The sequence below is a fragment of the Scylla paramamosain genome, unplaced genomic scaffold (assembly GCF_035594125.1).
Source record: "Scylla paramamosain isolate STU-SP2022 unplaced genomic scaffold, ASM3559412v1 Contig49, whole genome shotgun sequence".
Lineage (NCBI taxonomy): Eukaryota > Metazoa > Arthropoda > Malacostraca > Decapoda > Portunidae > Scylla > Scylla paramamosain.
The window spans coordinates 26,544-44,789 of NW_026973714.1; the positions used below are offsets into that span (position 1 = coordinate 26,544).

Genomic DNA, 18,246 nt, shown 5'->3' on the forward strand with positions numbered 1-18,246 from the left:
GCAGTGATTCCAGTAACAACTCCACATCAGTGTTAAATGGATTCTGCACCAATGTCCAAAGAGAATTCTCCATTGAGACATCTGGAAAATAGTGTATAAATTCCTCAGCAAGGGAATGCAGATGTGATAAAACCTCTTTTGTCACGTCATACTGCTCATTGTTTCTCTTCTCAGATAAGAGCTCATTCAGATGTGAGAACGATGAAAAGTTCCCAACTTGTACTTTTCGTTTCCAAAGATGAATTTTTCGGTGAAAGCTCTGATCACATCAGTGTGCAATGATGTTTGTGTTTCTTCCTTGTAGCTTCAAATTGAGGTTGTTGATAGCCTCAAAAAAGTCCACAAGGTATGCTAGTGAGAGCTGAAAGTCTTCCTCTCTGAATGCTTCATACAGTTTGTCTTGTTTCTGCTTCTGCAAGAAAATTTTCACTTCATCTTTGAGCTCGTAAAGACGACTCAGCATGTTTCCCTTGGAAAGCCAGCGGACTTCGGTGTGAAACAGGAGAGTCTTGTAATCAGTGCCCAAATCTGAGCAAAGAGCTGCGAAAAGCCTAGAATTCAAAGAGCTATTCTTTACAAAATTCACCACTTTTATTTCCAAATTCAGTGAACTGCGTAGATTACCAGGCAGAGTTTTGCTTGCTAATGATTGTCTGTGGATAACACAGTGAGTCCCAGTTACAGCAGGATTTTTTTTCTTTCACCAGCTTCACAAATCCAGAGCGAGATCCAATCATTGATGGGGCACCATCAGTACAAACACCGACTAATTTTTCCCATGAAAGACCGTGCTCTTGGAAAAACTCATCAACCTTTGAAAAAACATTGATGGCCTTTGCTGTTGTCTCCAGTGCTGCTGAGAAAAGAATTTCTTCTTTCACAGTTCCTTCATCCACGAATCGAGAATAAACAAGCAGCTGGCAGAGGTGAGCAACATCAGTACTTTCATCGCACTGTATTGCAAAGAAGCGAGATGCTTTTATTTTGTCCAAAACTTGTTCTTTTATGTCTTCTGAAAGTTCGTCAATGCGACGCTTCACTGTGTTATCTGATAAGGAAATCTTTGATAACTTTCTTTGGCTTTCTTCCCCAAGCACAGTATTTGCAGCACTCAAAATGCAGGGTTTTACAAGAGTCTCCCCCACAGAGTGAGGCTTCTTTGTTTTTGCAATAAGTAGTGACAGCTCGTAAGATGCTTCCACCAGTTTCCACGTTTCTTGAAAAACACTGCTTGAGTCCAGCTTCATACGATTCAGCAAACAAAGAGAATAAAGATCCCTGTACAACCAGCGAAAGAGAGAGGTATATATGTGTACCAAATTCGGACAAGGCTTCCATAATCAATAAATATTTGTCTAAAACAGGATTAAAAATAGCAACATTAGCGGGAGAGAAAATTGGTGAGCTAACGAGGACTAAAGAGACCGGACTTGTTAATAATAACAGCGTAGTGTACAGCATACCATGCAAAGGTTGTACAAAGCAGTACATAGGAGAAACAGGCAGGGGACTTAAAACAAGAATAGCAGAGCATAGGAAAGATGTTTTAAAACACAACACATCAAACTCCCTTGTATTGCACATAGAAAAATGTAAACACCTACCAAAATGGGAAGAGGCTAAAGAAATTAGAGTTGGATTGAAGAAAAGAATGAGAAAAGCTATAGAGGGAGCCCTCATAACAACTAGGGCGGGTAATTCTGCCAAATTGGCCCTCAGGTCAGGTACAAGGAAAATCCCCAGTAAAGGCTCATCACGTAGGCGGATAATGCCATCTAGGAAAATAAAATTAGGTGAGCTACACGCCAGGATGGCAATACTCTGTACGAATGCCAAATGAGAAAATTTTGTATGTTGTTATAAATAGTGTGTTTTCACTCATGTAAATCAGTCTCTCTGAGGATGGCTATTCAGCCGAAACGTTAGAGATTAAAAGAATCCTAACTCCTCCCTGGGTCTTTATCCCCCTTCCTAAACCCTCTCTGTTATATATACGGTTTAAAACATGGAATTCCATTCCTGAGCAAACCAAAATTCATACATCATTGAAAACATTTAAAAAACACTATAAACAACATATAATTTCCTCATACTGACGTCTTTCTCTATTAATACTTTTATTTTCGTTTTCTTTTCTTATTTTCTTCATCCAATATTTGATTATGAAATATCTTCAGATAATAATCTCATGATTTCTACCGATAATGTAATTACATACATAAGTATACTGAAAATATTATTCATTTGTACTTTGTGTGCATATACATCACAAATCCTTCTTTCTTTCTTTCTTTATTTATTTATTTTTATTTTACTGCCCAAAAATTGGGCTGCCTAAAGAGTATAGATCAGGGGTTCTTAACCTTTTGATGGTTCCATATGTAGTGCTGGAAATTAATTATGTATATTTCTATTTCTTTTTTTTCTAGGCTAAGGCCCATGTAATGTGCGGGGATGACCAGACAGTCTCAGTATCATGTGACTAACCCCCCCCTTCCCCTCCTCTCCTCAGTTTCCTTTTGTCCTTACTTTTTCTCCCTCTCAGCGTCACTGTGTTGACCACTTCTATGATAAATTTACCCCGTGAATAAACGTAATTTCTCCTGCTTGGCCAGGTTATAGAGGCGAATTTTTCACCTAATTCCAGAGAATGGGGAGCCCTTAATACGATAAAATTAATTCTATAATGGTAAGGTCTTAAGCCAGCTCAAACAAATCCCAGATAATTACGTCACGCCAATGAGGTTGACGAATCTGATAAGTCTTCTTTGCTTCGCCGTCCTCTTACCCCTGTTGCTACGCAAGCCGGGAAGAGATACCAGACCTTGACTAATTCCCCAATTGATTTCAAAAGTCCATTGAATTAAACTTCTTAAAGTAACAACTATAAAGTAAACAGTAACTTAATTATTCATATTTTTCATCCCTGAACTCACAACCTAGTCGCCCCCCCCACTAACACAAAATTATAACTCTTAATAAATTTCCCCACTGGAAACCTTTATCCTTAGTTTCCCGCCTATTTCCTCACAAGCAAAGCCAGTCTCTCTCGGATTCTCCTCAGTCTCTCTCGGATTCTCCTCAGATATTCCTGTTGATAAACTATTGTTCTGTGTGGATAGATATTCACATTTTTTCGTTCCTTTTGTTGATTCTCTCCACGTGACTAGTGCAACCACCTGGTTCGAGATCACCGTGTGAGACTGTCCTCAGGTCTATACATACCTTTTAGGTATATTTTTTATTTATTTATTTATTCTCTGGTCTCCCTCGCAATTCAGTAGTCGCGAAGATATCTCCATCGCAGTTTTATGTAACTGAAGAGTACGCTACCATTCTTTTGTATTTCTGGATTCCTTTTTTTTATTATTATTATTCGGATTATTCCATTATCAATTAAAAATCTATAAAAGTGTCAATATTTGTATTTCTTTTAATCCAGTGATAGGATTTGTGATTATCGTCTGCCACAAGGGAACATCACTCGTGGGCACTAACTGAAGGTGACTTTTATTTTATATATTTTTTTTTTTTCGTGGGCACTAAACTGGTGAGCAGCGGTGGCATTTATTTCGCGACTGACCGAAAGAGGTGGAGACTGGAAATAATTGTAAATGTTGAAGGTGGCACTTGTAGGGCATAGCCAGATTCCCCGGCATCTAAAGGTAACAAATGTGCAAATTAGGATATTCAGAGTCCCTGGAGCAAAGGCTAGAACTTTCTTTGAGGATGATCGGTTAAATCGAGTACTCGGGTGGGAACATGACTTGACCATCTTGTGGATAGGCAGCAATGACATAGAAACATCTACCAATCCCGCTAGGATTTTCTCCGATGTTAAGAACATCATCAAAGAAATCACTGCCAAATGCCAATCACTAGTGCATGTCTGCCAAATTGAACCCAGGACCAACCCTAAGGGAACGTCAGTGGAGAAATATAAGAAATTCCAAGTAGGAATCAATAATAGAGTAAAGAGAGCCCTGAAGACCCCAAACATTCATTTTAATAATATTCAATTTGTACAAGAACTGAGCGAGGATGGTGTTCACTGGGACGAGAGAGGCCAAGCTCAAGTAATCAGTAAGATCAAAAGAGTTATTGAAGGTCACAGTAGCGATAGAGAGGCAGTGGAGTAGAACACAATGTCCTGGAAGAAGAAAACCTGAGCGCATACTGTGTATCGCAGGTCACCTAACAATCAAACTGAGAGATTGTGTTCTACACCCAGTACGTTAAACTTCCATGTGAGCAAAGATGACTGATAATGTTCGCCTCCCAAGGGGTGGATTAGACCCGTGGCAGGACTTAATGGATCATAACACCAGAGAGAGCCTGGGAGCAGTTAAACATGAAAGTAAAGGGAAAGACTTGAACACTTTAGAACAGGAAGTAGAGGAACTAAAGCAAATCTTAAATCAACAAAATCAGGTAATTGGGCGCTTGGCTAACATCCCTAATTTACACAGAGCACCTAGCACTCCCACCAAACCCCGAGATATCCCAATTCTTGAACTCCACCACCTACAAGGTCTTGACTCAACTACCCAACTGCAAATTTTCATTGAACTGGTGGAGCAAAGTAGCAATGAGGACACCTGCAAAGTGCAAATTGCAAAGAGTAGGGTCAGCAGCGAGCTCGCGGCTCTCATACATAACCATCAAACCTTACATCATTGTCACACCTGGAATAGTATTAAACAATTGCTTCTATCACAATTCTCCCAAGAGGTTAACTTTGACAGGGCGTGGAGAGACATAGACGCACAGACATATGACTGGGTAGAATCTCCCCAAGCATTTGCCAACAAATTCACTTGCAAATATGCCACCCTAGAGACGAGCTTTCCAGGAGAGAAACTCCCTAAATGTGAGAAAATTATCAAAAGAAAGTTGTGGCAGGGCTTAACCCAAGAAGCAAAGGCTAGACTAGAAGGTTTCCTGGATGAGGATTATCCTCTTGATAAATTTATTGACAGGGTAGAACATGAGCGCCAACTGCTCGAGGCTGCCCATACTTCCCCCATTGCTAGAATTAAACCTGAACTGGGAAAATCTAGATCAAAACCCACTGGTAGTGTAACGCTCCTTTTTATTATTTCTGTGTTTCTTTGAGTCTCCCCAATAATTGTTTTCTTTTGTAGCTTGCGGTGAAGAGGAGGATAATAGCGGTAATTAAAGGTTTAGTAATTATATGAAAAAGTATATTTATAAGGCGTGTATTCGTGGGAGTGATTTAAAAGTCTTGAAACATTTGTTATAAATAGTCTTTACTTATTTCAACTGTGGTTTTCTCTAATCAGTGGTAATACGAATAATAGGATTACATCATGTTGCGTCAGCCTACCAGTAACTCATAAGGTGTCATTTCCTAGCTTATAAAATATGTTAGTAATTTAGAATTCAATTATTAACTTCAACTAATGTCCAGCCTATATGCTCACCTTGCTAGCCAATTATTCCTGCATTTTTATTTAAACTCACGGTTCAGTAAAATTATTTGTGAAAGAAGAGAGAGAGAGAACTAGTTAAGGTTCCAATAACTTCAGAGGCCTGGGGGTGTTGAGGGAGAGAGCACAGAATGGCGTCTCCCTTCCCTCTGGCAACAGGTGGGTCTCGTAGCTCTGAAATATTTGATTTTTCTTTTATTTAGAAGTGAATATTACTGTGTTCATGTTTATTATTCATGTCTCTAGTGAAGATATAGTGACTGTACGTGTTGACAGAATGGCGTCTCCCTTCCCTCTGGCAACAGAATGGCGTCTCCCTTCCCTCTGGCAACAGATAAAATAGCCGGTGTTGGTCCCACGTGGAGACAGGCCACAGAGTCTTGGGAAAGTGTTAGCCATGTAATGTTTCTTTAGTCAAGTATAATCTACTGTGAATGTGTTGTGAGCAATATTATTGCCGTAGAGAAGTGATGGATGAAGGCTGTGACGCTATTTAGGGATATAACGGTGCCCAGAATCAATGGTACTCTTGAGGAGTTATAAAAGTAATTATTTTCTTGTGTATTCGTAGTGTTAAGTAACGGAGTATAAGTGTATATGCCATACCAGAATTTCAAGTGCCTTATTTTTTTTTTTTTCTAGATTAACCACTCGATAGTGTCATAGTGGGTCAGTCAACCCAAAGAATCCCATCAGTATTATTCATTTAATTATTTTTTTGCTATTTTTATATTTTTCGTTCCTCCTAATAAAGCCACACTGTAGGTACTGTGTGATAATTAACCTCTCCCTACCCTCTGGCCATGACGATGAAAGCGAGAACCATTACCAATCAAAAATGTTTTCTTTTTTTCTATTGTGTGTGCGTGCTTCACTTCTTCTCTCTTCCTCTTCTTTTTTCTTCTTTACCGTGAAGATCTTTGCCTCGTCTCATTAGAGCTCTGATCGGACCGGTGAGGAGAAGGGAGGAGGGGGGGGGTGGCGTTACACTGGTGGCAGCGGTGGGATTCGCTGTAGTCTTGGCCAGTCGTATTGGGAGAGACAGAGTACTGGCAGTTGGGTAATATTGGGTCAAGTAATGTTCAAAGTGGCTGTTGTAGGTCATAGCCAGGTACCACGTAGGTTTGATGTGGAAGTGGAGAATTCAGAAGTAAGGATATATCGTGCAGGAGGAGCAAGAGCTAGGAATTTCTTTAATGATGAGAGATTGAATCACGTCTTGGCATGGAGACATGACCTCACTTTCCTCTGGTTAGGAAGCAATGACATCAATCCTAATACACAGCCTTGTGAATTAACAGATACAATTCTGAACATTGGCAAAGAAATTGAACGAAATTGCGGTTCGAAGGTTATTTTGGTAGAAATAGAAAATAGACAGTATCCATCTAGCAGACCAGTAATTCCGAATGAACGCTATAAAAAGATAAAACGTGCAGTGAATGCCGCTTTGCTTAAAAGTAAACAGTTCTTGTGTATCAATTTTAACAGTTTTGTGTTTACCCTTGGAAGAGATGGAGTACATTTCGAAACCAGTGCCAAGGCTCAAATTCAACAAAAGTTGGCTATGAATATTAGCAAAGCCAAAGCTTGTCTATTTGGCCCTGTACACTAAAGTTCAACATGGATCGCATAGAGTCACTAATAGATATGGAGGAGAATGAAGAATACGGTGGAGTTAGATGGGAAAATCCAGAGCAGGGAGAATCAGAGGTCAATGCCAATCAGGTAATGATAGATACAATGAAGTTTATGGTGGCTAAACTTGAAAATATGTCAATGAGAATTGATGGATTGGAGGACTCGCTGAGTAGGGCAGTTCCCCCAGAGGGAGGAGGTACTCCAGCCGTTCTTTCAAACAGTCAGTTGCAAGTTCAAACCTCACTCCCTAGTCATTCCATGCCATTAGCCCCAGTCATGACAAGTACCCCTGCGAAGTCAACCTCAGAGGTTAGAGTCAAGCCGGAAGTGGCTAAGTCGCGAGTTGATGGGGACTTGGCGGTTATGATTCACACAGCGCAAAGACAAGGAGAAGTAAAGGTATGGGAGGACTGTAAGACATACCTAACCAAAGAGTTTGGCGTGGACCTGAATTTTGATCAAGCTTGGAGACAGAGTGACTCTTTTCACTATGATTGGCTAGAAAACCCTCAATCCTTTGTTCACAAGTTCAAATGTCACTATGCAGCTATCCGAGGGACATTTCATGGTGAAATTCTACCTGATCGAGACAAGCTTCTCAAACGTAAGTTATTGCAGGGATTCCCCAAGAGCAGTAAAGATCTTCTTGAGACGTTCATGGATGACAATATTCCCTTGAACAAATTCCTTGGACATGTAGAAAATGAACGGATCTTGCTAATGCAAAAACATGCGTCAGTCAATTCAGTTCCTAATCATCCTGGGGAGGATACCTCTCGTTCTTGCTCTCGCAGTAACTCGCAGAGTTTAGCCAGCATCCAATCAGATATTTCCTCTCCCCAGTCTGAAAATAATTTGTCAAAAATTGCTGCTAAACTAGATCAGTTGCAACAACAAATAAGTAGGTCATGTGTCTCCAAAGCACCTTCATCACCTCGCAAATTCTGTGCATTTTGCCAAACTGAAACTCATTCCCTGAGAGATTGTTGGAGGAAACCAGAAAGGGGACACTGTTTCGATTGTAGGAGGTACGGCTGCCGTCGGGGTAATCCCACATGCCCGGGAAAAACCCCACGGACACCTTCAGTTCCCCAGAAAAATGATGGGAGAACAAGTGCCCTTCCCAAGAAATCCCAGTCAGTCCGTAACACACAATTGACAGAAGGAACACCCAACGTATCAGTCGGTGATTCTACTCAATGACTAGGCCGAGAAGATCTATCACCTGTAGTCAACCTCATAGTTAGTGGTAAACTATGTTCTGCGTTACTCGACACAGGTAGTTGTGTAACCCTAATCCGGCGAAGTACGGTACGTAGGCTGAGTCTTGAAATAGATAAATCCAGGTGTTTGCCATCATTAACAGCGGTAAATGGAGATCCGTTAAGAGTTCTTGGGATGGTAAAAGTTGAAATTCATGTGGGAGATCAAGAAGTGTGCAAACAGTGGATTTCAGTAGTGCCAGATTCATACCTCCAAAGAGATTTGTTGCTAGGTTGTGATGTTATTCAGCGGTCAAGATTAACTTGGAATCCGCGGGAGAAGATGATGCTTTGGGGAGGAACCTCATATTCTGTTTCTCATGTCCGTAAGACTCAAGTTTGTGTAGGAAGGGTTTGCCAATCTCTTCCCATGAGCGTTCAATGTGAAGAGAAGAGCCGAGTTCAGCTCAAAGATATGGTTCATCTGAAGCCCCACCAGGGTAAAGTAATTCAAGTTGAGGTTGATGAACACTCGGGATCGAGTCTGTTGGTATATCCTCAATCTCGACATTCTTCTCAAACCTGCCCGTTGTTAGTAGAAGTCAGTGAAACCCAAACCATTCCTGTACTTGTAGACAATTTGTCCAAGGTACATAAGTTCCTAAAGACAGGTACAGTATTGGCCTATTATGAGAAATATTCTGGTCCAGTCGAGGATACATCCTCACAAGTGTGCCACACCCGTATTGAGAATGAGTTGGAACCTCAGAATGATGTGGTAGAAGGAAATGGTACCCGAGCAGAACGTTTGCAGAGTCTCATTAATCAACAGAATTGGGCTCACCTCGCGAATGATCAACAAAAACAATTGTCCAATGTAGTGTTATCACATGAGAAGCTGTTCATGTTAGAAAAGAAGGACATAGGCACCATCTCGGGTGAACCTGCCCACATTGCCGTGTCCGACCCAAACCCTTGCCAATCTCCTATGTACTGTTATCCTGAACATGCTAAGATGTTAGTATCTCAAATGCTAGTGGAGATGGAGGAGAGAGGTGTGATTGAGCCTTCGAGTGCAGCATGGCTGTCTCCAATTGTCCTCGTGAACAAACCTGATGGGAGTAAGAGAATGTGTTTGGATTTTAGACAGGTGAACGAACAGCTAGCTGCGGATCTTTACCCATTACCTCGGCTTGAGGATTTGGTCAATGTCGCGGCAGGTCACCAGTACTATGCCACACTAGATTTAAAGGATGCATACTTCCAGGTAGTCTTGGATGAGGAAAGCCGAGATCTAACAACTTTCTCTGATGGAATATCACTGTATCGTTTCCGTCGGTTACCGTTCGGACTGAGTTGCGCACCCACAATCTTTTCTCGCAAGATGGCCGAAATCTTGACGCCTTTGTTGCGTGAGGGATGGGTCAAAAACTATCTAGACGATATCATTCTATGGGCCGAGTACTTCGACCAGCTAATGGAAAGATTGGGTAGACTGTTCGCCTTGTTAGAGGAGAAAGGTATCAAGCTGAATCTGACTAAGTGCGACTTGGTGAAGCAGGAGGTGAAATTTCTAGGTCACCTAGTTTCTAAGGATGGAAGTACTCCTGATCAGAAAAATCTAGAAGCAATTAGAGAACAAGCTCCACCTAAAAATGTCAAGCAAGTTAGGAGATTTATTGGCATGTGTGGGTTTTATCGGAAATTTGTACCCAATTTTTCAAAGATAGCCATGCCTCTCACAAATCTCATGAAAGGGGATGTAAAGTTCAGTTGGACGGATGAACGTCAGGTTGCATTCGAGGCTCTCAAAACAAAACTTATGTCAACACCCATTTTGGCTAGTTATCAACCTGAAATTCCTCTGGTGTTAGTCACAGATGCTAGCGATGAGTGCGTAGGATCGGTACTGCACCAAGTTCAACCTGATAAAAGTGTCCAACCTCTAGGTTACTATTCTAAGAAGATCAGTAAGTGCAAGCAGAAGTATTCAGTCACCGACAAAGAAGCGTTAGCTGTCGTGTTAGCTTGCCGTCATTTCCACCATTACCTTTGGGGAACCAACTTTGAGATTCAAACCGACCACCAACCGCTCACTACTATCTTCCGTAGGCGGACTAAGTCGCCCAGAGTAACTAGGTGGATGCTGGAAATGCGCGAGTATCACTTTCGCGTAAAGTATGTAAAGGGAAAAGATAATGTAGTGGCTGATCAGTTGTCGCGTCCTGTTAGGCTTATTACACATCAACCCAACGTTACCTGGTTAGGCCTAACCCGAGAGGAATTCATTAAAGGGCAGCGCGAAGATCCAACTTGGAATGAACTCTTAGACTACTTGAAGGGTGGGGTGTTGCCAGGGCGAAAGATTGCTAAGGCAACCCTTGATCAGTTTGAAGTTCTGGATGGTGTGTTGCACTATGTTAGAGAGACCAAAGATGGCAGTCTAAATTACACTGTAGTAGTACCCCGACACCTAGTCAGAAAGGCACTAGAAGTTGCTCATGATCAATCAGGACATTTTGGGCAGTTCAAATCCATCAAGCAGGCAGAAGGGTTGTTTTATTGGCCTACTATTAAGTCGGATGTAATACAGTATCTTAAAGAGTGTCTAAACTGCCAAAAATTCAAACACAACCGAGGAATGTCACAGCCATACCGAGAGTTACCTATAGTGTCACAGCCATTGGAGAGGATTGCCATTGATCTCACTGACATGACCAATGGACAGGAGGGTCAAAGGTATATCCTCACCATCATAGACCACTTCTCTAGGTATGTAAAATTTTATCCTCTAAAAACAAAACATGCTCAGGGTATAGTAGCTAAGCTTTCCCAATACATCTCTGACTTTGGCCGGCCACTCTCCATCCTGTGTGACAATGCCTTGGAGTTCACGGGACGAGAACTAAGAACCTGGGCTGGTCTTCATGGGATAGAACTGCTCTACACCACTCCCTATCACCCCCAGTCAAACGGACTCATCGAGAGAATGCACCGGACCCTGAAGACCGTGCTGTCCCAAATGTGCAAGGGTTACCCTTTAAGGTGGCCCGCCCTTCTCAGTGAATGTCAGTCACACATGAATCTGGCAGTACATAGCAGCACGGGGGTCTCTCCATATGTAGCATTCTTCGCAAGACAGCCACCTCGTTTCGTCACGGCGCCTCTCCTGACGGTGCAGTCTGAAGATAGTGACGTTCAGCAACTTAAGCGCATGATTAAAGACGCTAGTGTGACGTCACAGAGGAGGTACCGTGCAGTGGCGAACAGAAAACGACGTGATGAAAAGGTCTCAGTTGGGTCCTTGGTGTGGGTGAAATCAGAAACTCCGTTGCCTGGTACCTCTACCAAATTGAACGCTAAGTGGAAAGGACCATATCGAGTGAGTGAGGTAATCAGGGACGGTCAACTGTATGTAGTGGAGGACCCCTATTCTGGGAAGTTAGTACAAAGAGCAGCAGAAAAGGTGAAACCGTATGTGAGCCGGAGTGAAATTATTCCGGAGTTGGAGGAGAACTATTCAGACGGATGTGTTGAGGAGGAGGAGGAGGAGGATCAAGACCTCCCTCCCCACCGCCGTCGACCTCCCAGACGTCTTATTGAGGAGTGCTAATGTGATGCACGAACTCAGGAGTGAGGAGAAGTGAACAGTGTTATAATGTATAGGATGTGAGGGTTAGGAATGAAGTGAGTTAAGAGCAGGAAATCCTCATCCATCACAAGTGTTCGAAGGTCAGTGACACTGTCTCAGCCACAAATAGAGTGGGGCATTTCGGGAAAGTCGTCCCCAAATTCTCGTCGTGTCAAAACAGTTCATACCAGATGGTAGCTTATGTGTTTCAGTTCGGGGAAGTGTACCCCATTCTTGTGGGCTTTAGTTCGAGAAGTGAGGTTTCCAGGGAACGTCGTACTTGGTTACTTCCTCCTCAAGTTACAGTCATCACCTCTAACGGGTCCTAAGTTTCCCTTGAGGACGTATTACCCCAGTCTTCGTTGTAGTAAGAGGAATGATTTGTGTGAATGTTGGCGAATGTGTCGAATGCTGCGAATGTAATAGATTATTCCTTTTCTATGAGACGGGGAATAAAGAGAGTGACGGAGTTAGTCAGGTGACTTCTCCATAGATTACCCGTAGAGCAGAGGGTGACTGGGGTCCAAGTTCTCTTTTCCTGTAAGTATTCTGTATGTGAAAGGTGTTGGTACAATTTCCTACGGGAAGAAATGTACGAGTCAGGTGACTCAAGGGTAAGTGGTTGAGTCAGTGTCAGGTGTTTAGTAGACCTTATGTATGGATAGGATAGGGAAAGTGTATAGGTAGGATTTTGCATGTATTCTTCACCGTGAGTTTAACTCTGGGAGAATGGGCGTGTGTAACGCTCCTTTTTATTATTTCTGTGTTTCTTTGAGTCTCCCCAATAATTGTTTTCTTTTGTAGCTTGCGGTGAAGAGGAGGATAATAGCGGTAATTAAAGGTTTAGTAATTATATGAAAAAGTATATTTATAAGGCGTGTATTCGTGGGAGTGATTTAAAAGTCTTGAAACATTTGTTATAAATAGTCTTTACTTATTTCAACTGTGGTTTTCTCTAATCAGTGGTAATACGAATAATAGGATTACATCATGTTGCGTCAGCCTACCAGTAACTCATAAGGTGTCATTCCCTAGCTTATAAAATATGTTAGTAATTTAGAATTCAATTATTAACTTCAACTAATGTCCAGCTTATATGCTCACCTTGCTAGCCAATTATTCCTGCATTTTTATTTAAACTCACGGTTCAGTAAAATTATTTGTGAAAGAAGAGAGAGAGAGAACTAGTTAAGGTTCCAATAACTTCAGAGGCCTGGGGGTGTTGAGGGAGAGAGCACAGAATGGCGTCTCCCTTCCCTCTGGCAACAGGTGGGTCTCGTAGCTCTGAAATATTTTATTTTTCTTTTATTTAGAAGTGAATATTACTGTGTTCATGTTTATTATTCATGTCTCTAGTGAAGATATAGTGACTGTACGTGTTGACAGAATGGCGTTTCCCTTCCCTCTGGCAACAGAATGGCGTCTCCCTTCCCTCTGGCAACAGATAAAATAGCCGGTGTTGGTCCCACGTGGAGACAGGCCACAGAGTCTTGGGAAAGTGTTAGCCATGTAATGTTTCTTTAGTCAAGTATAATCTACTGTGAATGTGTTGTGAGCAATATTATTGCCGTAGAGAAGTGATGGATGAAGGCTGTGACGCTATTTAGGGATATAACGGTGCCCAGAATCAATGGTACTCTTGAGGAGTTATAAAAGTAATTATTTTCTTGTGTATTCGTAGTGTTAAGTAACGGAGTATAAGTGTATATGCCATACCAGAATTTCAAGTGCCTTATTTTTTTTTTTTCTAGATTAACCACTCGATAGTGTCATAGTGGGTCAGTCAACCCAAAGAATCCCATCAGTATTATTCATTTAATTATTTTTTTGCTATTTTTATATTTTTCGTTCCTCCTAATAAAGCCACACTGTAGGTACTGTGTGATAATTAACCTCTCCCTACCCTCTGGCCATGACGATGAAGGCGAGAACCATTACCAATCAAAAATGTTTTCTTTTTTTCTATTGTGTGTGCGTGCTTCACCTCTTCTCTCTTCCTCTTCTTTTTTCTTCTTCACCGTGAAGATCTTTGCCTCGTCTCATTAGAGCTCTGATCGGACCGGTGAGGAGAAGGGAGGAGGGGGGGTTGGCGTTACAGTAGCCCTGACCCAATAACTCAAAATCCCCCAGACCTAACAAATGCAACATCCAAGGAATCAAAGGAAATTTGGGAACTTAAGCAGCAGATTAAAAGTCTCACTGATCAAGTAGGAAGGTTGAGAACCTCCCCCTCTCCAACACAACCCGCTAAATATTGCTCACACTGTCAAACCCATAGTCACACGCTGAGGGAGTGCTGGAGAAAACCTGCCCGTGGATCATGCTTTGCCTGTAGACAGCATGGGTGCTGGAGAGGAAATAAAGACTGCCCCGGAAAACCAAATCAGAATATATGACTCACCCAGGGACTCACATCCCCCGCTATCAATCTCATAGTTAACAAGAAAATTCTTAAAGCTGTCATTGACACTGGTAGCGGCTATACTTTAATCACAAAGGCTGCGGTAGAGAAATTAGAAGGAGCTATATCACAAAGGCGAGCAGTACCTATACTACAAGGGGTAACTGGTTCACCCTTACGAATCTTGGGGATGACCTTACTAGAGATAGGAGTAGGTGAAGAGACTATACACAAACAATGGTGCCCTGTAGTCCCGAATAGCTACCTTGATGCTGACGTCTTACTCGGGACAGACATACTTTCACAAGCTCCTTTTCAATGGAATGGTAAGACAAATACAGTAAAGTGGGGTAAAACCACATACCTTGTTAATCATATCAAAAGGCAGAAAGGCAAGGTGGAATGAGTTCACGAGGTACCTATTCTTCCTACCACTCCAAGTCAAACAGATCACATCCGTCTAACTCATACCATCAAACTTGATCCCTACCGAGCTCAGTTTCTTCCTATCTCGGTGAAAGAAGACCCAGGAGAAACTTTGTTAGTCCAGCCTCAGCCATGTTTAACGCCTAATCATCACCCCTTGATTGTAACAGTAGATGAGAATAAAAAGGTCCCCCTCCCATTTATTAATGATACTAAGGGCCAGAAAACAGTCAAACCAGGAACCCTATTAGGCACTTTTGAAAACATCTCCTCCCCGACGGTCAAAGTCATCCACCAAAAGCAAGCCACTCCTTCCCTAGAAATCCACAATGATCTGTTGCCACACAACGACCAAACAAGGTGTCAAGAGTCAAAGAGTAGGCCACAAAGACTCGAGGAGTTGATAAGACAACAGAAATGGAATAACCTTACTAGAGAGCAGAAAACAATCTTAAAAAATATCATTCTCAATCACCATGATTTATTCATAGTAGACAAAAACGAACTTGGATTAATGAAAGGGCCTCCTGCTAAAATTAATATCTCTAATCCAGAGCCTAGTCGTGGTCCTAGGTACCGATACCCCGAGGAAGCTAAAACCCTGATATCAGACATGTTAACAGATATGGAGAACAGAGATATCATTGAAAAATCTACATCTGCATGGCTCTCTCCTATAGTATTAGTCAATAAACCGGATGGAAGTAAAAGAATGTGCCTTGACTACCGACATGTCAACAAACACTTAACTACTGACATTTACCCGCTTCCCCGCCTAGAAGAATTAGTTGAACAAGCAGCTGGCCATCAGTTCTATGCCACGCTAGATATGAGGGAGGCTTATTTTCAAATTCTATTGGAGGAAGGTAGCAGAGACCTCACAGCCTTCAGTGATGGGGTGACTCTCTATAGGTTTAAAAGGCTACCTTTTGGATTAAGCTGTTCTCCAGCTATCTTTACTAGACATATGGCCTCATTGTTAGCTCCTCTCGTGAAGAAGGGTTGGATGAAAAATTACTTAGACGACCTAATCATTTGGGCTTCAGACTTCACCACACTCAGCGAAAGACTCAGTGAAACTTTCGCTTTACTTAACCCGTAAAGTGTTTAGTACGTATATATACGTTCGGGAGGGAAAGTGTTTAGTACATATATATACGATCATCGTTTTCTTTTACTTCACGGCACCTAAACCTGTAGAAATGGTTCAAGATGTCTTTTCTATGCCTAAATATGATTTTGAAAGCTCACTCTCATTTTTATTGTATTGCTGTGGTCTATTACATAGAAGGTATCCATGACCACGAATGATTTATTGAAAAAATAGGTATATTTATAAAAATATGTTAGTGGTGTCATAATTACTTATCAATATACTCAAAATACTGTTCAGTAGATCAGCTATTTTTATATTATTCCAACTTGAATAGCAATTTCAATATATTTTGTGTTCATGCGTACAGTCACCGTCGGTTGTGTTGGCAGCCCTGGGGCGTGAGGCGCCGGGTTGGCGGGCTGGCCCGGCAATGAGTCATGATAGCCAGACACGCTGCTACACCCTCGCTGTTAGCACGTGTTGTCCTGTGCACCATGCCGCGGGGCTTGACATCGGCGCAAATAGAGAATATTCTCTATGACGATAATGTCACAGAGTTGGGGGACAGTGATCTCTCTGAGGAGGACGATGAAGATGACTCTGATTACATACAATCAGACAGGGGGAGTGGTGATGAAAATGAAAGTGAATCTGCTCCTGCTCATTCCAGCAAGAAGCGGAAAAGGGATGGTGGGGAGTCCGGGCTTGTAGTAGGTGCTTCCTCACTATCAGCTTCTCAGCCACTGCATGACCTCGCTAGTCAAGCGCACACACCATCTACATCCCAAGCTCAACACCAAACAATAAATGCTGATGCTGATGTACAATGGGAATGGAGAGATGGGCATGACTTTTGCCCACTGATTTTCAGTTTGATCTTCATGGTCGTGGTATACCACATGGACTCGTTCATGATGGCAGCACAGAGAGTGAATATTTTAGGTTGTTTTTCACGGAAGACATAATGGCTCATATAGTCAAAGAAAGCAACAAGTTTCATGGCTTTATGATAGCAGGTAAAATACTCCATCCACACTCTCGTTTCTTGCAATGGCAGGACACAGATGTAAAAGAAATGTACTCATTTTTGGCTTTAGTTATGCTGATGGGGCTCACTCCAAGGGAAAATTATAAGGAATACTGGTCGACAGATCCACTTCTTCGCCAGCCTATTTTCAGTAAAATCATGTCAGTAAACAGGTTCATTGCTTTGCTACAGGCCTTACACTTCCAAGATAACACTCAGCCAACTGATGATGACAAAATGAGAAAAATAAGGCCCATCTTTAACTACATTTGCCATAGTTTCAAGTCATCATTCAAACCATTTCAAAATTTAGTTATTGATGAAAGTTTGGTTCTGTGGCGTGGTAATATACACTTTCGCCAGTACATCCCATCCAAGCGCCACCGATTTGGCCTAAAACTATTTGTTCTTTGTGACTGTGAAACTGGCTTCATTTTGGACATGATTTTGTACACTGGGGCAAGAACAAACATCAAAGAGAATAAGAAGTTGGGCATATCAGGAAGCGTTGTCAGTACCATGCTTGAGTCTTACCTTGGTCAAGGACATATACTTTTTGTTGACAACTGGTACACCAGTCCTACACTGCTCCACTATCTGCATGAGAGAATGACTGGGGCCTGTGGTACGGTAAAGCCAAATCGCAAGTTTATGGCCAAATTCCCCATCGGACTGCAGAAAGGCGATGTTGTTCACAAGCAGGCAAACAACATTCTTGCAGTGAAATGGAAGGACAAGAGAGACGTTCATCTCCTCACCAGTGTCCATGAACCAAAGTTGCAAACGAGTGAGAACATTGACCATTCCACAAAAACCTTCATCGACAAACCTGAATGTGTTATTGTCTACAACCAAAACATGCGCCTTGTAGATAAAAGTGACAGCATGATGTCATCTGTGGAATGTTCAAGGAAAACAATGAAATGGTACAAAAAGATGTTTTTTCATCTGATTGACTGTGCTGTCCTCAACGCCCATATTCTATACCAGGTCAAAACTGGCGAGAAGCCGACACTCCATGACTTCACAAGGGAGGTAATAAGACAGCTTCTTGAGCAGTATTCGGAGCCTCTTCCTACAGCAGGACGACGACGAGCATCTCATGGTGACGATCCTACACGTCTCACAGGTCGTCATTTTCCCAAGTATATCCGACCTACAGCTGCCAAGAAAAACGCCCAAAAGCCTTGCCACGTCTGCCGCACCACCACACTCCGGCCAAAGCAACGCAAAGATACGAGGTTCATGTGTGTGCCCTGCGACACGGCTCTTTGTCTGGACCCGTGTTTTGAGGTATATCACACTCTCAAGATATACTAGAGTGGTATAGATAATTGTAAATAATGTATATACTATAGAGCATAGGAAAATA

At 42.1% G+C, this 18,246-nt stretch overlaps 1 protein-coding gene across 1 annotated transcript; it reads left to right on the forward strand.

Annotated features, from left to right (window-relative positions):
- The first annotated feature begins 16,341 nt into the window (after positions 1 to 16,341).
- Positions 16,342 to 18,194, forward strand: LOC135098190 (piggyBac transposable element-derived protein 4-like). Its single transcript, XM_064000437.1, has 2 exons — positions 16,342 to 16,557; positions 17,238 to 18,194. The coding sequence occupies exons 1-2, from the start codon at positions 16,342 to 16,344 to the stop codon at positions 18,192 to 18,194; spliced, it is 1,173 nt and encodes a 390-aa protein (XP_063856507.1).
- Positions 18,195 to 18,246: the final 52 nt, after the last annotated feature.